Below are 26,579 nucleotides of genomic sequence, written 5' to 3'. Positions count from 1 at the left end.
CCCGGGACCCCGGGAGGGGGCGGCGGGCTGATCGCAGAGGAACGGGCAGTTTCCGGGAGGTTGGGCAAACGACCCCGAACCCAGCCCCACCACTCGCAGCCACCGCACAGAGCTTTCCGGCTTCTACTCCGCGGGAAGGGGCGGCCGCCCGTCCCCACCTGCGGCGGCGCGGGGGAGCGTCCGGAGCCTCACCGAGAGGGGGGCGGGGCGGGGCCCCGGGAGGCGGGGTCGCCGGGCGCTCGGAGGCCGGGCAGCGCCTGGAGCCGGGCGGGGAGGCGGCGCGAGGGGCCCGGGCGGTTGGGTTGAGCGGCGGTCGCAGCTGCAGCAGGACGACCCGTCGGCGGCTCGGGGCCGCGCGCCGAGAACCTCGCGGGGCGGGCGGGCGCGGCACCCCCGGCCTGGCCGCCTGCGCCCCGGGGAGGCGGCCGGCGCGCGCCTGGACCAGCAGCATGAGCAGCGGCTACAGCAGCCTGGAGGAGGACGCCGAGGACTTCTTCTTCACCGCCAGGACCTCCTTCTTCAAGAGAGCGCCCCAGGGCAAGCCCCGCGCCGGCCAGCAAGTGAGTGTGCGCCGCGGCGCTGCAGCCCCGGCCCGTCGCGCCCTGGGGTCCCCGGACGGAGGGACCCCTGACGCCACGTGTGTGCGCGGGGCGGGGATGCTTGCCGGGTGGGAGGAGGGGGCCGCGGGTAAGCGGCTGCTGCCTTTTTGGATCCCGGGGTTCTGGCTTGAGTTTGTGCTTGTGGGCGTGCGGGCGTGCGCTGGGGGCGCCCGGGGCCAGGGAAGGAGGAAGGGCGGGGAGGCCCAGCCGGCTCCTGCCTTCCGCGCCAGATGGCCTCTGCGGCCCCGCCTCGGGCGGCCGGCTGCGGGGGAGCCGTTCTCGGCGGGGAGGCGTCCCCGGGCCACTCCCGGAGTTTTCCCTGCGACTCGGGACGCCCTCCGCGCCCCCGCAGAGTCAACGGTCAGGTCCTCGCTCTGGGCCTCTGGCTGGTCAACTCAGTGGCCTGTGGCCCCCTGAGCGGCTCGGAGGGCGGAGTAGTCGCTAGTGGGTGGCAGGGTGACCTGGCAGCTCGCCCCCCGCGCCTCGGGTGGGGAGGGAGCGCTAAGAGAAACGCGGGGCCCGACGGTAGTAGGCGCTCACGAAAATCTTGGTTGCGGGTGTCAAAGTTGGGCATTTCCTGTAAAGTCAAGCTATGGGTGCCTCAAATCTGTTTTGCAAACAAGTTCCTGTGATAGGTAAATACTAGCGGGCGAGAGCCGAGCCCTAGGCCGGTTTCTTCCTTTTTTGGAGGAAGCATGCCGTGGGAAGCAGGACTTGGGAAAAGATGGTCAGGGAGCGTGGGCCAGTTTCGCCGACCGAGGCCGTGTTTTGCAGAGAGGCTTTCCCCAAACGGGGCATTTGGGCTGGACTTCAAAGTGTGGCGCTTGAGCCTCCTGGTCCTGGAGCCACACCAGGAAGCCCTGCCAACCCAGCCAGGCTCACATCAGATTAGAGAAGGCTGTAATGGAACAAATTGGTTGCTCTTAAAACGACAGGCGTGCACCAAACATTGCTATCAAACTTAGTCCTGGAGACTAGAAACAAGGATGAGGACCGAGTAATGTGCTAGGGTTTCCTTGCCAGAGTTTTTCAGGTTCTCTAACCACTTTCCGAGGACAGATTTCTTTTTATGTTAGGAAGTGTTAGTCTTTTCAACCTCTTAACTCCCAAACCAGAAGAAGGGGGAGAGGGGCCCTTAAGGGCAGGAGTGAAGTCATGTGCCCTTACTCAGTAGCAGGTGATCCTGAGTGAAGCCTGGTGCATTAAGTCCTCCCCTCTTTATTTCTAAGGTTCAAGGCTGCACTGTTTACTAGTCACTTTGAGTGATGTCGTCTTGGGCTGCTGTAACAAATACCACGGACTAGGTACTTAAGGAAATACTTGCTTCTCACAGTTCGGGAGGCCGCAAGTCGGAGATCTGGGTGCCTCCATGGTTGGGTTCTTAGGGAGGACTCCTTCCTGGACTTCCTGGCTTGTAGACAGCTGACTTCTTACAGTCCCCTCACATGGAGAAACGGCTCTCTCTCTTCCTCTTATGAGGACACTAATCCCGTCGTGGGGGCCACCCTCATGACCTAATTACCTCCCAAAGGCCCCCCTCTCCAAATACTATCACATTAGGGCTCCACCATATGACATTTGAGGGGTCACAAACATGCAGTCCATAGCAGGTGATCTCTTGTTTTCAGTAGAGTGTATTCTAATGGTGAGAGTTTGCTGTGAAGTTTGGAAATCAGAATTACCCTTCTTTCCCTATTGGTTATGGAAGAATTGCATTTCCTTGTGCTTTTTTTCACTTTTTTTTTTCTCCTTCTTGCCTTCCCCTTTCTTTTCATTCTCCACTTTGTATTTTCTCCTTCCACTTATGTTGCTCTCACCATTTGACCTTTGGACTAGAGCTTGTCAGAGATGGTGCTGGTTTCAAGTCCATCACGGAGGGAGCTAGTAATCTCCAGAAAACTTGCTGGTTTTTGGGTTCTGCAGGTGTGAGATGCTCCTTCACAAGGGCCCAAGTATCTAGGTTGGAATGGTGTGAAGATGCTTTGGTGCTTTAAAAGTAAAAACATCTTTTCCTGGCCGGTATGTCTGAGTTGGTTGAACATTGTCCCATGCACTGAGTGGTCCCTGGTTTCATTCCTGGTTTTGAGCTTAAGTCCCAGAAGGGGGTGTGCACCAGGCAGTCAACCTATGTTTCTATCTCTCCCTCTTCTCCTAAAGTCAATAAAAACATATATTTTTTTAAAAAACATTTTTTTTCTGGACTTATAAGTCCAATATAATATTTGTGTTATACTCACTAATTTATGCAATATTCACCTAACATATATGTTATACTCATGTAATGTTACTTATTTAGCATTTAGAATTAGTCCAACATTACATGTATTTTGCTGAAAATCAGAATAAGACCTAATTCTTTGCTTGAAGAGTTTAATATGCGTATTCTGAAGCTATATTGCCTGTGTATTTCCCCTTCTAACATAACACATGCAAAGTGTGCTGAGTTATAGGACTTATTTGCCAGGTGTAGAAAATGTTCTAAACTCTGAATTTTAGTAGGTACTTCAGCTTATTTAAAGAATTGGTTGTCTGTTAAATTCCTGATAAGATGGAAGTTATGGAAGTAAACTTTATAAAGCAAGGCACTCAATATAGAACATTTTTTACCTAAGGTTAGATAAGCCTTTTTCATTTTAGCTAACTTGGAATTATAGGAATAAGGTAAGCATTCTGACAAATAGGGTAATTTTTCTTTTCTCTAGACAGTTGGAGAGGTGTTGCTATAGGCATCTATTATCGATTATAATGATTTTTTTTTTTTTTTTTTTTTTTTGGTGCTGAATCACCTGGTGTAAAAGCCAGAACATGTAGTTTTAGAACTCCTGAAAATGTCCAGAGAAAGCAAGATGTTTGTGGTAAATGCAGGATGGGGAGGAAGGGGGAGAGGGTGAGAAATGTCTTTCTTCTCTTGCCAGGCAAAGGAACATAGCCTAACTTTTTTTCTGTCTCCAACAATAACAAAAATTTTACAGATATAAAGCAACTGCTTACCATTTTATTTCTTACTTTATGTTGGTACCCTCTTTTTTTTTTTAATGGAAAAAGGTTAAAAACCAGTAGGAAGGATGTAAAGGGAATGAACATATATAGCCTGTTTGTGGCAGTTTGAATGCTACATTTATTACTGTATTCACAGAGTCCCAGTCAGTACCTGACACACAGTGGTTGGTCATTGAATGCAGTATTAGTTGAATGAATGAGTGCTTTTCCGGTTTGATAATAATGGGCTCTTCGAGGGTTTAAAGATCCTATCTTAAGATTCTCCCAAGGATCCTCTGGAGTATTAACATAATGAAAAGTAAGGCCTTGTTAATTGATTTGACTAAGGGACCACATTTAGGGGAAAGACTGGAAGTCATGTTTTCTGACACAAATTCCACTTTGCTTTTTGTTACTTCTTGGCTATAAAAACAATTTAAAATTTTTGATTTTCCCTTTGCAAAAATGGACATCTATAATTTAGGTGTTTCTTAAGATGTTGACCCCCTCCTTTTCTGCATGCCTCTTCGTTACAGTGTTGGTAATTCATACTTGTGGGTACACTCTATTGTTTCAAGCAGAACCAAGAATGTGGGCAGTTCTGTAACTCATCATTTTCTGAGTTTCCAACAAAATCAAACTATATATACAGGACACATTTAGACTTCCAAGAATAGAAATTGATCAAAATTATTAATCCGTTGGAGCACATCTTACTCCATATCTAAGGTGATCACTTTTCTTCCTAAGCCTTTGGTAGTTAATGGGAATAAGGAAATGAGACACTTGTTTTTGCTTTAGAAGTAGAACAGTAAAGAGATCTTTATCTTTTTTTTACAGTGTAATTGAATTAAAAATTTGTCTCCAAATTATATTTTATTTAAAAAATGTATTGAATAAAGTTATTTAGGTTTCAGGTATACAGTTCTGTAATACATCAGCAGTATTTTGTATTGACTTTCCAAAGTCAAATTTCCTTCCATCACCATTTATCCCCTTTACCCTCCCCCACCTCCCCCTACCCAAGAGGTTTTGAAAAACTTGAAATAGTCTTCTGAATCACTCACACTTTTTTAAAAAAAATGATTATATAGAAAGAAAAATATCTATTTTTATTGTTCCACTTATTTATGCATTCATTGGTTAGCCCTCGTATGTGCCCTGACTGGGCATCGAACCCACAACCTTGGTGTATCCAACAGCTATCTGGCCAGGGCTGGGCCCCTCTCACACTTTTTATTTATCTACTTTTTCCACTCACACTTTAAAAAAAATGTTTTTTATTGATTTTAGAGAGAGAGAGAGAGAGAGAGAGAGAGAGAAACATTGATGTGAGAGAGAGAGAGAGAGGAAGGAAGGGAGAGAGAGAAACATTGATGTGAGAGAGAAATATTAATCGGTTGTTTCCCGTATGTGCCCCAACCTGGACCGAACCTGCAACGTGGGCATGTGCCCTGACCTGGACCAAACCTGCAACGTGGGCATGTGCCCTGACCAGGGATTGAATTGGTGACCTGTTGGTGCACAGGAAGACACTCAACCCACTGAGCCACACCGGCCAGGGCTCCATTAGAAGTTTTGGTAATAGTTTTAATGTTTTACAACATCAAAAGTATGTTGGCTATACTAACTTTTTAATCCCTAGATTATAATAATTTTTTTTTCCATTTGTAATTTTGCTTATTTGGGTCCTCTCTTGTTTTCTTAATGAGTCTAGTTAAAGGTTTATCAGTTTTGTTTGTCTTTTCAAAGAACTAGCTTTTGGTTTCATTGGTCATTTGTATTCTTGTTTAGCTCTGTTGTTTTATTTTCACTCTGGTCTTTATTTCCTTCCTTATACTCATTTTAGGCTTTATTTTTCTAGTTCCTTTAGGTTTTAGGGTAGATTGTTTATCTGATATTTTTTTGTTTTGTTTCTTGAGGTAGGCTTTGAATTTTTCTCTTAGAACTGCTTTGGCTGCGTCTCAGATTTTTGTGCTGTTGTGTTTTCATTTTCATTTGTCTCAAGGTATGTTTTTACTTCTTTCTTGATCTCAGTGTTAATCCGTTGATTGTATAGTAGCATATTATTTAGCCTCCATGTGTATGTGCTTTTCAGGTTTTTTTCTTGGAATTGACTTCTAGTTTTATACCATTGTGATTGGAGAAGATGCTTGATATGATTTCAGTCCTCTTTAAATTTGTTGAGACTTGTTTTGTGGCCTAACATGTGGTCTGTTCTGGAAAATGTTCCATGTGCGGTTAAGAAGAATGTATATTCTGCTGCTTTGGAGTGAAATGTTCTAAAAATAGAAATGAAATCTGATCTAATGTGTCATTTAAGGCCACTGTCTCCTTGTTGATTTTCTGTCTGGATCATCTGCCTATTGATGTCAGTGGGGTGTTAAAAGTTCCCTACCATGACTGTTACTACCGATCTCTCCCTTTCTGTCCGTCAGTATTTGGTTTATATATTGAGATAATTCTACGTTGGGTGCATAAATGTTATAGCCTCTTGTTGGTTTTATCTCTTTATCATTATAAAATGTCATTCTTTGTCTCTTGTTAAATATAGTCTTTGTTGTTGTTTGTTTTTTAAGTATATTTTTATGGATTTCAGAAAGGAAGGGAGGAGAGAGAGAGAAACATCAATGATGAGAGGGAATCATTGACCAGCTGCCTCCTGCACACCCCCTCCTGGGGACCCAGCCCACAACCCCGGGCATGTGCCTTTGACTGGAATCAAACCTGGGACCTCCTGGTTCATAGGTCGAAGCTCAACCACCAAGCCATGCTGGCTGGGCTAGCCTTTGTTTTAAAGTCTGTTTATGTTTAGTCTGATATAAGTATTGCTACCCCAGCTTTTTTTCTTTTTCTGTTTACATTTGCATGAAATATCTTCTTCTATCCCTTTACTTTTAGTCTGTGTTGTATCTTTCGATCTGAAGTGGGTTAATTCCTATGTTATTGAATGTAAACATTCCCAACAGTCCTTTGCCTGGTGCATGGTGATTTACACATCTTGTCTTCATGTCTGGTATATCCTGTTCTTGCACAGTACTGACCCATTGGAGTTTGCGTTTGTGTGAGCAGGACCGACAAAGACTCATCCTTTAACTGAATTTCAAAAGAAAATTAGTCACCAATGCATATATCCTCATATATGAACAACACACTCTTTACTCTGTTTTTTTTTCTTCTGGCTAACTCGGAAGACTTAGAATTATTTGGAAAGCAGTGACACAAAATATTTATGAAAAGAAAAGCTAAAAATATCTAATAATGTGGTTATTCTTTTTAGACTTCCTTTGGCAGTCAGTGCATGTCATAACTGTAAACATTCATTTTCTGGGAGAAAAAATGAGGCCGACCAAATGCTTTGTATTGTGGCTCAATCACCGACTCTTCCTAGCCCTGAGCAAGCAGCTCTAGCTTACCCCCAGCTTCCCACGTAAAGTGGCTGTCTTTTGATAAAGGCCCCAGTTTGAGGCTTGCCTTTCACTTCTATTTGACCCAAGGCCATTAGCCAGCCGGCTCCTCTTCAGAGAAGACCCAAATGGGATATATGATAGATGCATGCTCATTTAATTAAATGTCTTGTCTTAGCTAACTTAGCCTGTTTGCGGCCTTGTCTCATTGAAGAGCTAGTGTATATAGGGGTGGGCAGAAATAGCTTTACAGTTGTGAGTACTTGAAACAGTTTATTCTTGTATTATTATTTAACTAGAGGCCCGTTGCAGGAAGATTCCTGCAATAGAGCTTCTTGCGGGGGTCTGCTTCCCTCCCTTCTCCCCCGCCCCGCTTGCTTGCTTCTCCGCAGCTTCGCTCCCTTCTGCAGTGCTTGGCTTCCTTCTACGCTGTCTTCAGTCTTCGCTCTGTGCCTGCATATGCAAATTAACTGCCATCTTGGTTGGGTTGATTTACATACTTGCTCCTGATTGGCTGGTGGACGTGACTGGTGGGCGTGGCTTGTGGGCATAGCGGAGGTATGGTCAATTTGCATGTTTCTCTTTTATAGATAGGATTATTGTATTATTTTCCACATGAGCAACTTTTTTGGCCATCCCTGTACATTGTCTAGTAGGAGGATTTATTCTCTTTTTTTTGGGGGGGGGGTGTTTAAAATAGAATATTTTATTAACCTGGTAGTTGTCTTTGTAACATGTGCACACACACTCGCACACTCAGAATGATCTGCTTGGGGGGAAAAAGACTATGTATGCCTAAGAGGAAAATGAAAAATTAAAAAATTTCTATAGGTTTTCATTATTGTAGGCAATTATGTCCACATCACTTACAAAGCTATTGCCAAATCTGTCCAAGGAAGCAGTTTGAGAGGGGAAGAAAAAAATACTGGGAAAAATTCAACAGTGACATAGCAGAGCTCTCAATATCAGAAAGCTGACATAATGTGGACTTTTGCTATGAATTTTGTCTTTGCAAAATATGGGGAGAGTTTGTCAATGGGCAGAAAATAAAAGAAGGCAGTGTGTGCCGAAACCGGTTTGGCTCAGTGGATAGAGCATCGGCCTGCGGACTGAAAGGTCCCAGGTTCGATTCCGATCAAGGGCACATATCTTGGTTGCGGGCACATCCCCAGTAGGAGGTGTGCAAGAGGCAGCTGATCGATGTTTCTCTCTCATCGATGTTTCTAACTCTCTATCCCTCTCCCTTCCTCTCTGTAAAATATCAATAAAATATAAAAAAAAGAAAAAAAAAAGAAAAAAGAAGGCAGTGTGAAGTAGGCTTTTGCAGTCAATTTTCCTCACAGTATTGTGCAGGGTCATCAAGAAAATGCATAGTCTTTCTCTGGAACCAGTTTCAGAACTTTTCCAATTACAATGGTCTTACCCTCATCTCTCAAAGTAAATCGACCCATCTGAGGGAAGTCTTTAAAGGTTTCAAGGCAGATGGTTCCTGCTGTCCTTAAGCGAGCAATGCATATACTTGACCTTGTTTCACAAAATGGGGTCGAGTCTTACTTTTTTCTAGGAGGATTTATTCTTGCTAAGCAAACACTGCCTGTATTACAAGGCCCCGCTCTCTGATGCAACCACTTTTAAGCAATAGCATGTAATGAGGACTTTGTCAATATTAGCTTTCTCTCGGTTCCTTTCTGAATCCATGTTATTCCCGCATCACAGAACCTGGACCTGAAATTGCCTCCCTAACTTTACCTTCGCATGTCAACCTACATACCTTCTCAGAGAATTCTTCCTGAACCACCAGCCCAAAGCACCTCTTGCTTGGTAACGCCCTGTGCTCTTTTCCTTCAAAGCAAAAATTATAATTTGTTGTTATATTTTCTTTAATGAGGATTGAGACTAGCATGTTTAACAATCATAAAATAAATGTCTGGTCCTTAGTAGGCAAATGAAAGCCTACTCATTATTAAAAGTACATACTCGGTACTCTTAATTTTCCTTTATACCCAGTTGTACACAATTTTCTGTCATCTCCCAAGTAGACCTAAGTCTCCACAGTACCATACATGTAGTAGTCATTTAAAAATGGATGAGCCCTAGTCACTTTGGCTCAGTGGATAGAGTGTCGGCCTGTGGACTGACGGGTCCCAGGTTTGATTCCCGTCAAGGACATGTACCTTGGTTGCAGGCTTGATCCCCAGCCCTGGCGGGGGCACGTGCAGGAGGCAACCAATCGATGTGTCTCTCTCACAGTGATGTTTCTCTCTTTCTCTCCCTCTCCCTTCCACTATCTCTAAAAATCAATGGAAAAATATTCTCAGGTGAGTATTAACAGAAAAAACAACAATAAAAATGGACGGTATTGGTGACGTTATTACTAGTTAGATATAGATCACTGTATAAGTTCCCCTTATTTTAAGAAAACCCATCATTCATTCGTGCATTCAGCAATTTTTTGAGCGCTTTCTCCGTGCCCCATACACATAAGCTTGGCTCTTGGAATAGAGCAGTGAACAAAACGAGGTTCTGGTCTCATTTAGTAATATTTTTAAAAAGCTTATTAAATAGACAATATATCTCTCTAATTTTCCTTTAAAGAACTTGTTCCTTTAGTGGAAAGGAAACTTTTCACTGCTCACAATTTTTCAGGAGCACACCCATTGGTAGAGTGTGGTGTGGAAATGTTGACTGAGAAGTGTATCTCTGAAAAACTAGTCACATTTCCCTGACACCTGCCCAAAATTGTAGATGGCTGCTCCAACAGAAACATAATCGTGCTCAAGGACATAAAATTCATTAAACAGTTAAAAGTCTAAGCAGAGTTTACCAAACTCTTGAACAAGTTAACTGTCCAGGTTTCTCTTAATAGTTCAGTTAGTTCTGGTTTGGCTATGAGTGGCTAATAGTGTTTTTTTTTTTTCTTCTTGTTAATTTTTTTTTTTTTTTTTTTTAGTGGAGAGGGACAGAGATGCAATAAGAAGGATGTTCGAAGGATGTAAAAAAAAAAAAAAAAATGATTAATGCCCAGCCAGCATGGCTCAATGGTTGAGCGTTGACCTTTGAACTAGGAGGTCACAGTTCGATTCCCAGTTGGGGCACATGCCCAGGTTGCAGGCTCAATCCCCAGCAGTAGGCCACCAATCAGCGATTCTCTCTCATCATTGATGTTTCTAGCCCTCTCTCCCTCTCCTCTCCTCTCTGAAATCAATAAAAAAATTTTTTTAAATGATTAAAATGTGAAATACATGTAAAAATGTTACAAGTGATTCTGAAATAGAAGTGACCATCATGCTAAAGCTATGCTGTCCAATATGGTAGATGATAGACATATGTGGCAGTTGCACACTTGAAGTGTGGCTGGCCTAAATGGAGTAATGTGCTGTGAGTTTGAAATGCACACTGGATTCCCAGGACAAAGGAAAGAGAATATATAATATATCACAATAATTTTAAATATTGATTACATGTTGAAATTATAATATTTTGGATATATTGAGTTAAATAAAATGAATTTTTACCTGTTTATTTTTTAATGTAGCTATTAGAAAACTAGAGGCCCAATGCACAAAGATTCGTGTAAAAATGGGCCTTCCTTCCCCTGGCTGCCGGCACTGCCTTTGCTCTAGCCGGAGCCGCCTTTCTCCCTTCCTACTCTACCTAGAGGCCCAGAGCGGCTGGGGTGGTGTGGAACACCTGTGTCCCACCCCGCCCCTGGCTGCTAGGCACCATCTTTGTTGGATTAATTTGCATATTCACTCCTGATTGGCTGGTGGGCGTCTCAAAGGTACGGTCAATTAGCATGTTACTCTTTTATTAGGTAGATTAGAATTTGCATAGGTGGCTAACATATTTCTGTTGGACATCAGTTTGCTAAGGCAGAACTGCTAGCTCTTGCTATTAGGGGTTTGAATTTCCATCATCTAGATGGCTGGCTGGCTGGCTGGCTGGCTGGCTGGTGAGGGTTGGTTTTTCTTTGTGAAAGGGAACTTGCCCTTTGCTATTGGGAAGGGTGTCTTCTCAGCCTATCTTGGATAACACATAGCAGCATTTTGGGGTTGTGAAATGTGTGTGGGGAACTTCCCTGTTTTTTCACGTTGAGCTGAAGGCTAAAACTATTCTACATTCAAACCGCAACTTCGCCCTCAGTTTACAGAGAATAGGGCTCATTATGTCGTAGAGTATTAAAACAGCAAAAGGAATATGCATTTTATGGCCTGTAATTGCTTACTGCTGGTACATGATTCTGTCAGCTAAGAATAATTTACTAATTATATATTGCAGCACTCAGTTCTTTTTCCAGATGCTAAACAAAGTGAGATAATTAGAGGACGAAAAAGAATGAATTTGGGAATTGGAGACCAGAAGAATAGATTTAGAAGATCTCGGATTTAGAGATTTAGGATGTAATCAGCAAAGTGTTTTCATGAAGTTAATGCTGGTTGGTGTGTGTGTTAAGATTGTGAAGGTAGTTTTCTAAATTCATTTCCCAAGTCTACTGAATATCTGTTCAGACTGGTGCTAGGGATTTGGTGAACCAAACAAATTGAAACGTGCTTTCTTGGAGCTTAGTGAGTAGTCAATTTAGATAATCTCTCATCTGTTGTAAAGAGCAAGACCTTAGTCAAAAATTTGGCTTCCATCTTTTTTGCTAAAATTTTTGAGTAATTTTTAGTAATATGCTAAAAAATTGAGTAATTTCTCATAAGCATGCCTTTTTTTTTGGAGGGACTTTAAGCTTTGGGATTTGGGTAGTTAGAGAAATATGTTCTTAAAAGTTTTTAAAATAACAAGAGTGCTATAAAAGTCACATCACGGAGTTTGGGGGTGGGGGGGGGGGAAATTGTCCATTATCTTACTATCCTAAGCCAAATACAGTTTTGCAGAATTGTTTCCTAGTATTTTTCCTTGGTCTGTTTTACATGAATATAATCGTACTGTACTGGTACATATACACTGGTGTATATACATAACATAATATACATAACAAAATTTGCCACTTAACCATTTTTAAGTGTACAGTTCAGTAGGGTTAAGTAAATTTATACGGTTGTACATCCAATCTTCAGAATCTTTTCATCTTGAAAAACTTGAAACTACCCATTAAACAATTCTCCATTTCTCCCCCACCCTGCTGTTGGCAACTACCATTCTACTTTCTGTTGCTATGAGTTTAACTATTCTAGTCATCTAATACAAGTGAAATCATACAGTATTGGTCTTTTTGTAACTGGCTTATTTCACTCAAGGCTTGTCCGTGTCGTAGTAGATGTCATAATTTCCTTCCTGTAATCAAGTCTGATTAATATTCCATTGTATGCATGTGACACATTTTGTTTGTCCATTTGTCAGTCAGTGAACATTTGAATTGCTGCCCCCTTTTGGCTATTGTGAATAATGCCACTGTGAACATGAGGTGTTGCTGCATGATGTCACCTATCATTTTCAGGTCCACATTGTATTTTCCCAATAGGCATTATTCTCCAAATATTGGAAAACTTGGGTGTTTCTAATTTTTGCTACTGTAATAAACATACTGAGTAAGAAATCTTTTCTATTATGGGTTAATTTTTTAGGACAGATGTACAAAGTGGACTTTTACTGAGCAGGAGGGTGTGGCCATTTTATGGCTTTCGGGCTACATTTTTAACTAGTTTCATGCAGTTTGCCTTTAGCTCCACTGGATATAGTCATTAAAATAGAGGGGGAAACTTTGTAAAGGCATCTCTAGGTTATTTAATTCGCATTCCCTTAATTAATAGTGAATGTAATACGTTTTCTAATTCCTAGTGGGGCTTCTTGGCGTGAGCATTGTTCATGCATGGCCTTGACCATGTGTCCGTGAGGTAGGCGGAAGTCCTGAGAGAGAGCATTGCTCTTAAGTCCTATGCATACATATTTAGCTCGGTAGATGCTTCTCCTTTTTGCGGTCAGCTGAACTTCAGGTTATTTTTTTTGCTTACTCTGTTTGTACCAAAGACACATATTCTGGCATTTTGAAATACCTTAGATTGTGTTTCAGGCTGACATCACTGAAACAAGGAACAAAATACTTGTTGCTCCTGTAATTACACACAGGAAAGGCATTGCTAAGAAAGCATCAGCGTCCTGTGAGATACACCATGGGATACAGAGGGTGGGGAGCTGGGTGATGTGTCTCTTACTAAGCGTGTAGGAGAAGGATGACTGGAAGTGCCTGTTTATCTTTGAATTTCAATCCATTTAGTGCAAGTTTCCCAACCACCATAGCAGAATTAGGAGGAACCTAAATTATCTAAGTAGACTAGGATGGTAGGACAAACAACTAAAATCCCCACCTACCAAAGAGGATATTTATACTATTTACTTATCAGCTTATTGTCTCTTGTTGACAAATTGCAAGTACATGGACTCTGTCTACTTGAAGGCTTGCCTCTGATGAAAATTGTTGCTTAATCTCTCTTCCTCTGATTAATTCCTAGTTTGCCCTGATTTAGTTTGTTCCTTTTTACAGAGTTGTTTCATAAAGTGAATCTTTTAAAAAGATATGAAGTTATTTCTGACTTTAGATAGATTATGAATCTTCCTTAATCATTCTAGTCTTAGACAACTCAAACTTACTCTGAAAATTTCCCACAAATGCTTGTTTTGAGGATTATTTTTCGCTATTTTGCCAGGTAAGGCATAGAAATTTATGTGTATATGATATAGTTCTCAAACAACATAACAAACAAAAACCAAAAAAATTTTAAGAAAACAGAAAACCACGTAGCTACACGTATTAGGGAGGAGGGGAAATACCAACACTAAAATGAAATTAATTTTCCCTAGTGTTTTACAGTTAATGCATTCCAAAGGAACTAAAATTCAGTTGATTTCTCGGACTCTAATTTCAGTGGAAGGTTTGAGATGAGAAATGAAACTAACAGAAGTTTTTTTTTTTTTTTTTTTTTAAATATATTTTATTGATTTTTTACAGAGAGGAAGAGAGAGGCATAGAGAGTTAGAAACATCGATGAGAGAGAAACATCGATCAGCCGTCTTCTGCACACCTCCTACTGGAGATGTGCCCACAACCAAGGTACATGCCCTTGACTGGAATCGAACCTGGGACCTTTCAGTCCGCAGGCCGACGCTCTATCCACTGAGCCAAACCAGTCAGGGCGAAACTAACAGAAGTTTTATCAGTTTAGGCCTTAAGCAGATCCACGTTCAGTGTGGCACGGCAGAGGTGAATTCAGGGGTCCTTGACTGTAGTTAGTGATTTCCCAGCTATGAAAATGTAAATATTATGTAGGTGGCTTAAAGAAACAACGTTACTTTTGCCCATGTAAGGTCTGTTTCTGTTAGTTCGGATTGTTTTGTTTTTGCCAGTTTTCCTTTGGGGGAAAGACCCTGCCCTTTTAGATCCCTGTGCAGTTAGAAAGGTGCTCTCCTGCTCTCCCTGACGACCAGTGGTGGCGACATGTGACCTGTGCAGTTGGAAAGAGGGTAGGGCTGCTGTGCGAGGTGGGCTCTGATCCTTGGCTGTCCTCATGGTCTCTGCTAGAGGAAATTTGTTCTATGAGCTGTACCCAAAGGGTGATTATTCCTGCCATTTGGTGGAGAGGATTTGGAGGTAGGTCATGTAGGAAAAGGGGAATAATTGTCAAAAAGGCAAACCTAGCATCTGTATCAGCAAATCAACTTAAAATTCATTCCCAGAGAGGTAGTTCTGTGCAGTTTCAAAGGTAACATTACAGTGAACCTTGATCTTTGAGGTGAGAGCTAAAAACTCTCTTACTATTGAGACCAAGAAAGGGAACTGGATTTTGTAATGGGCTAAAGGGTGTGTGTATTCTTAATTAATTGACAATTGACCGCAAGTAGCTGTATTAAGACAGCTTGAGTTACATCAGTGCTGTGTTATCTTGGGCAAGTCATGGCACCTCTTTAAGCCTCAATTTCCTCATCTGTAAAGTAGCAGCATGCCTGTCAATAATAGACAGTAATAAGTATTAGTAATTGTTATTTAAAAAGTTCTACTCTATATGATCATGTACTTTCCATTTCAGAGTGCTAGGTTTAATGGAGAACTGACGATGGTTGAGAGATTTGAAGTGAACTAATAATCCATCCAAAGAATAAAAGGAAATTAGGTGTATCTAATTAAGTGACCAAAATGAATTGGGAATCTCAGTGTAATTGATTAAGAAGGAGCTTTAGTCATTCCTGGATACTTAATTTTTTCTCTCTTTGTCTCTGGTCTCTGTGTCTCTGTCTCTCATCTCTGTGTCTGTGGTGCCTTTGTTTTCCGGTAAAGGGGCTGTTTCCTTCTGACCAAGCCTGAGGCCACCCATCAAAGTCTTAACCAACTTTCCGAATGAGCAGGCATATGAAAGTGTGGTTCTTTTTGCCCAATAGTTGATGTATAAATTAACACATTGTATGAAAGTTTTTCTTTTTTCCTTTTTAACTTCCTCTGTATTCTCTCTTTTATCTGCCCCTGGCTGTGGAATTCTGGCTGCAGTTTCTCCCAAGGCTGCTTGATTGACCCGTGACAAATTCTGCTTCCTCCCGGGAGCTTCCCTTTTTCCTCCAGGAGCTTTAGATCACCTTGTGCTCATTGTTTAGGGACTTAGTCACTGTCTTGTTTCTGGTTTGTGTAAGATCAGATCAAATGATGTAATTTGTGTGAACTGTATAACGCACTGCAAAGGGAGATGCTGTGGCTGGTGGGTCCAGCTCCACGGGCTGTGGCTGGCTTCCCAGCCCTCTGGCCTCCCACCCACAGCATGTCTATCTCCTCTCTAAGGGGGTCCAGCCTTGTTGGACACATCCGCAGCTCAGAAACAAGCTTGCTTATGCAAAATTTGAATGCAGGCATTAAAGAAAGCTCAGCGAGTCATGTGATCTGTTTGGCTCTTCCGAGTTCATTTATGCTCTGTAAAACTGGTGGAGGGTTGGAATCTGGTGGGAAACCTCGTCCTTTGGGCCACGTGAGCCCCCTGGGGTTTGCTATTCCCTCTTCATGCCAACCTCCCTTTCCTTTGCTTGTGTCTTACAATAAATTGGTTGTCTAAAACTGGCTTTATATTCTGAATGCCATTGTGAATATTTTTAACCACTTAAGTTTTTTTAAAATTTGACTGTAGTATTATTGATATACTCTTATGTAAATGATTATCATTAATTCATATAAAGGACTTGGAACATTATCTACATATAAGTACATATTCAGTATAGGTTAACTTTTATTATTTCTAGTGGTATTAACATTATTAATTAAAATCAGTTTGGAAAGAGCTTTTATTTTTTCCATTTTAATATTTTTCAATGAAAGTTGTATATAAGATTACTTTACTCCTGCATCTTCTCAATTGTTTCTTCCTTGTATTTGCCCTTTTCCTTTCCTACTTGGAGAGATTTGGCTTTATGTTCCAGCCTCTTTTTGGGGTCATTGTCCAGCTTCCATCTAGTGATAGCACCTTGCTGGGGCGAGCCCACCTGAGCAGTTGTACCTTTAGCTTCCTCCCGCTGCCCCCGTTCAGTGTAGATGCCATATTTCCTCCTGTAAACCCCACCACTTGGATGCCTTCTGTAGTGTCCTCGCACAACCTGAACTTCATCATCCTGTAGGACGGGCATGGATCGAACACCGTGCTTCTGTCTCAGCTCTTTGGAAAGAGGAGGTGACATAAGGTTCCTGCCAATGTGGGAAGGGGCACTGAAATGCCTTTTATGGTTCTTGCCCCCATCAGAAGTCACAAAGGGATTGAACTTCATTTTGGCCTTTGGCGCTTCAGCGATGGCTGCAAAAGGGAGGAGTTGGTAGGAGCTTTTACTAAGAGAGTGTGATCGGGATCTAGAAATGGGAGACTGTCTTGGTTTTGGGCCTGTCATTTACCAATTCTGGAAGCAGGAGCAGGTTCTTTAACTTCTTTGAGTATCAGGGTTTTGTTTTTTTTAAATATATACCGGACTACAAGGCTTTATTGATTTTTTTTTTGATGTTTTTATTGATTTCAGAGAGGAAGGAAGAGGGAGAGATAGAAACATCAATGATGAAAGAGAACCACCGATCGGCTGCCTCCTGCAGGCCCCCCACTGGGGGTTGAGCCCACAACCCGGGCATTGCCCTTGACTGGAATAGAACCTGGGACCTTTAAGTTCACAGGCGGACACTGTATCCACTGAGCCAAACCGGGTAGGGCGAGTATCAGGATTTTTTGTTTTGTTTTTTTTTTAAATATATTTTTATTGCTTTCAGAGAGGAAGGGAGAGGGAAAGAGAGATAGAAACATCAATGATGAGAGAGAATCATTGATCAGCTGCCTCCTGCATACCCCACACTGGGGATCGAGCCTGCAACCTGGGCATGTGCCCTGACCGTGAATCAAACCATTACCTCCTGGTTCATAGGTCGACACACCACCACTGAACCACAGCAGCTGGACGAGTATCAGTTTTTTTAATCTTTAAAACAGATATAGGGGGATTAAATGAGGTTATGTGTGTAGCAAGATTCCTAGATTATAAGTAGTTGCATAATGCAGTGTGACAGCATCACAGGTGTGTTTAGAGACTACTATACCATTTTCTCCTACTTTTAATATATATCTCATCTCTTGTAAATTGATTATACATTCTCAGCCTACAGTAATATTAGAGCTGACACTTATTTGATAAATAATTGTTGAAAAATGAGTTTAATCCCCTGTAGAGAGCGCCTGGGAAGGCACATGGGCATTTCTTTAATTATTGTCAGCTGAATCCAGTGGCGTTGGCAAAGTCACGTCCTGGAAACACACCTTGCCAGAGGCAGGAGTGTTGTCAGCTTGACCTTCAGCCCAGGTGTCGTGGTGTGGGGGGGCGTGTTTGTTATTTAAATCCAGCCATGAACCAGGAATAAATATGACTCGGGCCCACCAAGAATGCCCATAATCTCCTTTGTCTTGACTTTTAGTAAAACTTCCTGGTTTTTGCTGTATAAAATAAACACGCTGTATTGGCTCTGGGTCCCTATCTCTCCATCTGAGGACAGTGGTCCCACCCGGCCCCAGCTTTTTCCTTCCATCTCTGTGTCCGTTTCTTTCTTTCATTTTCTCAATCCCCAGCAGCCCCTATTCAGGAAACGGACCGCTCTCTAGATGCGCTGGACACGGAAAAGAGAGAAATATTTACAATCCCCCATCTCATTCATGTGTGTTTATTTTTATCCGCATAGTTGTGACTTATGTTTGGGACCTGAACAGTTATATTTAAGCAGCAAATTTGAATTACTTTATGAATCCATTGTGATGTTGATGAAGCCCTAAGATGCTTTAGAGGAAGATGGCAATCTAGCTCATTGTTAGATGCATCAGGGGACTTGAGCAAATTTTGTTTTAAGCCTTCTAGATTATCCTGTCTGTGAGCTTCCTGAGGACGGACCACATCTGTCTCACCTGGTCTCTTCATTGCTAGTGTGCCTGGTGCAGGGCACAGGAGGAGGCCATCAGTATTTGTTAATTGGCCACCTGATTTCCATTTGATCAAGTGTGCGGCAGAGTCCTTATCTAATAAAGAGGGAGTATGCAAATTAACAGTTACACTGTCACAAAGATGGCGGTGCCCACAGCAGAGGCCAGGTTCCTGTAATGAGCCTTAAGGAGCAATCAGCAGGGACCTGAAACTGCATGGCGCTGGGCCAGGAACCTCAGGGGACCTCAGGCCGCGCGCCCTGCCCCTGGCTCCAGGCTGGGGGACCTCAGGCTGTGCCCGCTGCCTGGCAGGGCTTGACGGGGGACCTCAGGCTGCAACCCCTGCCCTGGCACCTGGCCGGGGGACCTCAGGACATGCCCTCAACCCCGGCACCGGGCCAGGGCACCTGAGGCTGCGCCCCCCGCCCAACAGGGCTTGATGGGGGACCTGAGGCTGTGCCCCCCGCCCGGCAGGGCTTGACGGGGGATCTCAGACCATGCCCCCCCGCCTGCCGAGGCTTGACGGGAGACCTCAAGGTGCACCCCCTGCCCAGCGGGGCTTGATGGGGGACCTCAGGCCGCATCCCCTGCCCGGCAGGTCTTGACGGGGTACTTCAGGCTGCACCCCCCCACCCAGTGGGGCTTGATGGGGGACCTCAAGGCGCCCCCCTGCCCTGGTGCTGGGCCGGGGGACCTCAGGCCGCGCCTCCTGCCCCGGCACCAGGCCGGGGGACCTGAGGGTGCGCTGGGGAACCTGAGGCTGTGCCCCCAAGCCAGTGGGGCTTGATGGGGGACCTGAGGCTGCACCCCCTGCCTGGTGCCGAGCCAAGGGACCTGAGGCTGTGCCCCCCGCCCAGCGGGGCTTGACGGGGGTGGGGCCGGCAGGGTCTCGATCTCGCCCAATGGGGGTGGGGCCAGCTGGGTGTGGGTCTCGCTAGATTTTGAGGCGCCACGGGTGGGCGGGGACTTGACTCTGGGTCCCACGGCATGCCCCAGACTCTGGCAGGAGGAAGATTTTCATATACATTTTACTAATTTTCTTTCATTTCTGACACTTCTATTATAGAGAAAGGGCAAATAGCAATATTAAAATATTTTCTCTAATTCCCTTTTTTTTTAAAAAATATATTTTATTGATTTTCCACAGAGAGGAAGAGAGAGGGATAGAGAGCCAGAAACATCGATGAGAGAGAGACATCAATCAGCTGCCTCCTGCACGCCCCCTACTGGGGATGTGCCCGCAACCCAGGTACATGCCCTTGACCGGAATCGAACCTGGGACCCTTCAATCCGCAGGCCGACGCTCTATCCACTGAGCCAAACCGGTTAGGGCACTCTCTAATTCCCTTTTAATGTGCACGAATTTTGTGCACCGGCCACTAGTTATAATCAGAAAGAAGTTGGCTCATGGCAGTGAAGCAGATTTCTTTTGGTTTCGGGGGAGGAATAATAAAACAAACAATGGTAATAGATTCTGTATCATGTGAAAGTGAGACATTTAGGTGAAATGGAAAGCATTTTGGGCTGGGGTGTGGAGACCTGGGTCCTAGGCCTGGTCCTGCAGAGGTAACTTTGGAGAATTACTTTAATCACTTAACCCTTTGTATGCCATAAGTGTCTATAGATGCAAGGATGGTTTCCATTTTGAACGTGTGGCAGTTAACTGGTTAATCACTTTGGACTTGTTTCTTTCTCCAAGGCCCTGTCCAGTACTGTGACAGATTTATTCTAGACCTGAATTCCGGATTGGGGGGAAAGTAACCGAGACAAGGCTGGAAAGGGATTCAATGAAATGTATTAAGATGCCAAATGAATTAGTTTGGAAATAGCTAGCTTAGGCCACATCTGGTTGGGTGGGGTTGAACTTAAGTGAATTGATTAGTCATTGGTGTTTGAGAAATAAGTATAACATGTAAAATGATTTCTTTTCCTAAAATGGGAATGTCTTAGGAAAGAAATCAAGGGGGCATGAGTGGTGTATTGAATTCATCCCTGTATAGTACCAACAAGAATGGGCTTCATGCAAGCTAAAGGGAACACTTAATTGTTCTGAACGTTTATATTGCAGGAGTTATTGATATAATGTCAAGAAACATTTAAGAAGGAGCCCACCAGCAATGCCTCATTCCTCAGACAGGGCAGAATGGGTGTAGGAGAGTCAGTCCTCTGCTTGCTGAGAATGCTAGGGCATTTAGTCACTGCTTCCTGGAAGGCTAAGTGCTTGTGGGTTGGGGCAGCATTTGGGAGTGAAGAATTATTCATTTCCTTTGGAAGATTTAATTGTTTGTTTTTAGTGTCTCCTTTATTCCAACTGATCTGCACAAACCCTTGCCAGGTAAATGTTCTTAGACAACTTCTTTAGCAGGTTAAATTCTGTTACAAAACATCAGCGTCTGTTGTCTAATATAACGTATCCAAAGGGGAGGCTCCCAGAGGCTGCTGCCCCCCTGCCCACACTCTGTGTAGAGTGACTTAGTCTGTCTGTTCCTCGATCCCAGAATACCTACCCAGTTCAAGGCTCATTTCTTAATCATGTCTTGTCCTCTGATTGCTACATTTTAGAATTGCCCTCCTGACACGAATGAAAGCTCTTAAGATCTAGGGACCTTAGCTGTTATAAAGGCCATGTCGAATGATTCTTGAGTGTGATGATTAATTTGATTCATTATTAAGACACTAGAAATTCGTGCACAGGGAGAGGGGGGGCCCTCAGCCCAGCCTGCACCCTCTCCAACCTGGGACCCCTCTCCAATCTGGGACCCCTCAAGGGATGTCTGACTGCCTGTTTAAGCCCGATCCCACCGGGCTTAAACAGGCAGTCAGGGCACAATCCAGGTCTGCTTGATTCATGGTCAGGGCACAATCCAGGACTGCTGGCTCCCAACTACTCACCTGCCTGCCTTCCTGATTGCCCCTAACTGCTTCTGCCTGCCAGCCTGATCACCCCCTAACCACTCCCCTGCCAGCCTGATTTCCCCTAACTGCCCTCCCCTGCAGGCCTGGGTACCCCCCTAACTGCTCTCCCCTGCAGGCCTGGGTCCCTCCCAACTGCCCTCCCCTGCAGGCCTGGGTCCCTCCCAACTGCCTTTCCCTGAAGGCCTGGTCGCCCCCAACTTCCCTCCTCTGCAGTCCTGGTCACCCCTAACTGCCCTCCCTTGCTGGCCTGATGCCCACAACTGCCCTCCCTTGCTGGCCATCTTGTGTCCACATGGGGGCAGCCATCTTGTGTGTTGGAGTGACAGTCAATCTGCATATTACTCTTTTATTAGATAGGATTATCTTTCCTGAGAAGAATTATTTTTAATCTGAGCCATTTGTTTAGAACTTTCATCTGTTTTAAATTTCATGTATACTTCAGGGGCTATTTCAGCAGGACCATAAGGGGAAAGGTATTTCCTCAAAATTGGACTTTTAAACATTGGAAGGATTATTGATAACTTAGGATGACAAAACTTTAACTCCAAAGACATGGATTAGCAGAAATGGCTCCTTTTAACCTGAAGAGTCTGAGGTTTTCTACTATTCTTTTAGTTAGATGGAACACACTTAAGTGAATAATTATATGACATTTTTTCAGCCATGGAAATAATAAATAATTATTTTTCTAGTTAGTCTATTTCTTTAAATACATCGTAGTATCCCTGAAAAAAATGTGGTATGTTTTAGATTTGGAAAATGTGTGATGTGATAATATGAAGAGATGGCTGATGTAGGTAGCTTCTTACATTGTGTTCATTTGAACTTGAAATGTTGACCATATGAAAATGAGTATCATGTCAAAATGGTTTAGGTGAAATAAAGTATAATGTTAGTATTTTGTGTGAAACAAAGCACTGAGTGTCCAGATCCTAAAGTTATAGTTATTAACATTATTTGAATTCTCTCTGAAGTCATACATAGGTATTCTATTCATTTAGGCACTTACGGGTTTTAACAATTTTAGTGAACAGAAGGGAGAATGTGGGCTTAACTATAAAGTAATAGATTCCCCCAGATGTGTAGTTTGTCACCAAATAAGAGAGAAATGTAAAGTTAAAAACCTGTTTGGAAGTTTTGAGCCTTTCTTTGTGGCTATCAGCATATATCCAACCACGTCCACCTCAGGAGTAAATTCTAGCCAGTCCTCAGTGGCTGTTTAGTTGCTGGGGTGGGGAATGAAGGCAGTGAGAGTGGACATCAAGTGGAGGGGTGGCCAGGTTGGAGATATTGGGGAATTTGGTAACATTGAATGTGGGTGTTGGGGTGAGAGAGAGGAGTCAGGGATGAATTGTGGGTGTCTGGTTTGGGTGGCAGGAAGGATGATGCTGTCACTCACCAAGAAGGGGAATAGAGAAGAAATGTCAGGTTTGGGAGGGAGGATAAGTTCACACAATGCACTGATTCCAGGCAGTCAGTAAATAATGAATGAATGAATCTGGATGTGTGAATTGAGACGTCTGTAGGGTATAAAAGTTTTCTGGGTTTGTCTATAAGATAGAGAAGGTAGACCTGGTCTGGGGAGAGAGCCTTGGGATTTGTTGAAGCCATGAGGTTGTCAGAAGCATGGAGGATACTAGCATGCAAAGAAGAAGGGTGTGTCCCTGGAGATAACCAGGGTGAGTGGGTGGGGGTATGGGAAGAAAACCAGGAGAGAGTGGGTGCGCTGAGAGCCGAGGCAGAGGCTCACCTCAAGAACAAGGGCTTGGTCAGCAGGAAAAGTGCTGCAGAAAAGCCAAGAAGTTGAGCCATTAGGGTGATGGTATTTGGAGAATGGGGGGTGGTGGGGGCGTTAAATCCGACACATGTACATGATGTAAGGGGTGATAGGTGACTAGGAGTTTGATGAGTGGCAGGTAGACTTTGATAGATGAGGTGGGTGTGCATATGTGTGTGGAGAGAAACCTGCAGACGTGCAGAGGCAGAAGAGGGAGGGCTGCTTTTTCTAGAGAACCAGCTGGTGTTGTGGGTGGAGCAAATGACATCACCCTGTGGGTGTGGTCTGGGTAAGGAGGAGCCATTTAGGGAGAAGTAATATGGTCAGATCTATGCTTTTGAAACCGATAGCAGTTTATGGCAGAGTGAGAGAGAGTCAGGGATATTGTTTGGGAGGCTATTGCAGTAACCTGGGTGAAGGTCATCAGAGCTACACATGGCCCAGCTGCAGTGGGAGAGATGATTCCAGAAGTTGGGTGGGCAGATTAGCACCAGATTGACCAATGGGTGGACGGAGGGAGAGGAAGGAGAGGAGGGAAAAGGAGGAGAAGGCGGTGTGGAAGGTGCCTGAGAGGGTGGCATTGCCATTGAGGAAATAGAGGACACCAGAGGAGGAGAAGCGGGTGTAGTGAGGTGGTGGGACAGTTCAGTATTAGGCACCTTTATGGAACATTTGTGTAGCAATCAGCTGGCAACCAGAACCCAGGGTCTGAAGTTCGGGAGAGTGGTCATGGCAAGAGACAAAGATTTGGAGCATGAGCTCATCATCCTTGAATTGGAAGTAGTTGAGATTTATTTGAAGGAACGAGAGAAAAATAAACCTTGATGTGGCTATGGACTGTAAAAGTAAACTTCTCAAGCCACGTCAGTGAATTTTTAACTTTCTTAGAACAAAGTCTTTGATGACCAGAATGTGGACATGCCCCCCAAATAGCTGAAAATTAACACAGCAAGAAGATGTTAGGAAGTAAAGTCAATACGTTTAAATAGAAACGCTGTTATCTTAATGGTTTTTTCCTCTCCGGTTAAAATCTGTTTCTTCAATTCCTTTGTTTATTATTGTTGATAAGAGACGTCAGAAGACTGGTGGGGAGTCGTTGGTTGTATTTTCGAGAAGTCTTTGAAGATGAAATATACTGTGTTGAATATGGTATCACTGCATGTTATTTCCTGGCTTTGGCACCAGGATACCTAATAATTAGGTATTTTAATGTAATGTTCAGAGAGGAATGAAAAAGAAAACCCAAAGTGGATTTTATCTTTTTTCGGAAAATAGGCTGATAACAATTTATATTTAGCTAAATACTGATTTGTACAACCTTGCTTTGGGATTTCCCATAAAACCTTCATTTTTCTGCTTTCCTTTCTAAAATGTATAAGCAGGTAATACTGCTATTCTGTGGAAATGTTAAAACAGAAATGAGTATTTTACATCTGTGGGATTTCCAGCAGTTTGTTGGGTGTTCTAGAATTTGTGTAGGGATGTGAGTGATGGCAAGTGTTCTAACTGCCTGCTACTCTCTGTTGAACTATCTGTACTACTTTCATTAAAATTTTTTTAAAAAATTGATTACAGAGAGGGAGAGAGAGGTAAAAACATAAATGATGAGAGAGAATCATTGATCAGCTGCCTCTTGCATGCCCCACACTGGGGCTCGAGCCCACAACTTGGGCGTGTGCCCTGACCGGGAATGGAACTGTGATCTACTGGTGCATACACAGGTCAGTGCTCAACCTCGGAGCCACACCGGCCCGACCTTCTTCCATTTTGATTTAATGCTGTAGAAAAGAGATTACTCTTCCTGCTTTATTCCCAGTGCTTGGCTCTGGGGATTCAAAGAAGGATAAGCCAGTACTCAAGAGCATGCTGTGTGGTGGCAAGTCATACAGAACCATTGTGATATTGTGATTTATAACAAGAAATATATATTTGTTCCTGGAACAAAACTCCAAAAACCCTTGAAATTTCCTAAGTGGTAATTTCTATAAAAGTGACAAAAGTGTCTTTTGGTATTCACAACAAGCCCCTTTCAATCACACTTTAGTTTGTTAAATGAGGTGACTTTAAAAAAATATATTTTTATTGATTTCAGAGAGGAAGGGAAAGGGAGAGATAGAAACATCAATGATGAGAGAGAATCAGCAGCCTCCTGCACACCCTATACTGGGGATGGAGCCTGCAATCTGGGCATGTGCCCTGACTGGGAATGGAACTGTGACCGGAACTGCGACCTCCTGGTTCATAGATCGCTACTCAACCACTGAGCCACACCGGCTGGGCAAAGAAGGTGACTTTTGAAAACCTCTAAGTCAAGCATGTCAAACTTGCGGCCCATGGGCCACATGCGGCCAACAACGGATATTTTTGCAGCTCAGCCAATATAATGGTATGTAGGAAACGTTTTAATAAAAATTTCATAACTTAATTTTTACAATATCCTGTTATACATAATCTACACTAATAAAAGAGAAATATGCAAATTGACTGTACCTCCATGATGCCCACCAGCCAATCAGGAATGAATATGCAAATTAACCCAACAAAGGTGTTGGGTTAATTTGCATATGCAGGCGCAGAGCAAAGACTTAAGCTCCAGCCCGAGCGAAGACTGAAGACTGAAGACTGAGGAGGCTTGGCTTCTCCACTGCGGCCAGAGCAAAGGTCTGGGTCCGGGTGCTGGAGGAAAACTGGTGCCGGCAGCCAGGAGAAGGAAGGCCTATTGCACGAATCTTCGTGCAATGGGCCTTTAGTTATTAATAACGAACTACAATGTTCGCTAATGACTGATTATTATAATCGTGTTGCATGAATTTCCCTTACGCGCCGGCACACCACTTCTCTCCACTAATACTAGCAGCGAATATTTTAGCAGCTGATTGCCACATCGTTAGTCTTGCACTGATTTGTTTGGTGTGCACAAGAGGAAATATTTCACTTTTGGAGAACAAGAAAAATAGGTTTATTTGCATTAACGCTTATTAATTTGTGCAGTTATTCAGTGTCTGGTAAGTTAATGTTCAAGAAAAAATATTAATTTTTATTAAAATGTCCTATATTTTATGTTAACGATTACTCATTTATTTCAGCTTTTTGTATTCAGCATGTCTCTATCGAAATAAACCTACATTTCTATGAAAAGTGAAGCTTCTGTTTTTTTGTGGCCCACATAAACTTAAACCTTGTTTATTTGGCCCGTGTTAGCCTTTGAGTTTGACATGCTTGCTCTAAGTGTTTGGAGGCTGGTTGCAGGGGAACCAGACACGTGATAGGGACCAGAGATTGAGCTCAGTCACCAATGCCAGTGATTTATCAATTGTGCCTATGTCATGAAGCCTCCATAAAAATGCTGACTGATGGGGTTTGGAGAGCTTCCTGGTTGGTGAACACCTGGAGGTGCTGGGAGGAGGCACCCATGGAAAGAACATAAGACTCTGAGCCCCTTCCCATATACCTCATGCAATGCATCTCTTCCTTTGGCTGTTCCTGA

At 43.4% G+C, this 26,579-nt stretch overlaps 2 protein-coding genes across 2 annotated transcripts in view; one reads left to right on the top strand and one right to left on the bottom strand.

The window, feature by feature from the left end:
* Positions 1-292: 292 nt before the first annotated feature.
* Positions 293-26,579, top strand: part of RASSF3 (Ras association domain family member 3) — an 83,582-nt gene continuing 57,295 nt past the window's right edge. Inside the window, exon 1 of the mRNA XM_080660033.1 lies at positions 293-560. Coding sequence (XP_080516159.1) covers positions 450-560 — 111 coding nt within the window. The 5' untranslated portion in view covers positions 293-449. The remainder of the gene's footprint in view (positions 561-26,579) is intronic.
* On the bottom strand, positions 16,298-16,753 carry LOC308244429 (large ribosomal subunit protein uL24-like; the record flags this gene model as incomplete). Its single annotated transcript, XM_080660390.1, has 1 exon — positions 16,298-16,753. Exon 1 carries the CDS (start codon positions 16,721-16,723, stop codon positions 16,298-16,300), a length of 426 nt encoding a protein of 141 aa, XP_080516516.1. The 5' UTR covers positions 16,724-16,753.

The sequence above is a fragment of the Plecotus auritus genome, assembly GCF_963455305.1.
Source record: "Plecotus auritus genome assembly, chromosome: 3".
NCBI lineage: Eukaryota > Metazoa > Chordata > Mammalia > Chiroptera > Vespertilionidae > Plecotus > Plecotus auritus.
This window is presented reverse-complemented; position numbering and strand designations above follow the sequence as displayed.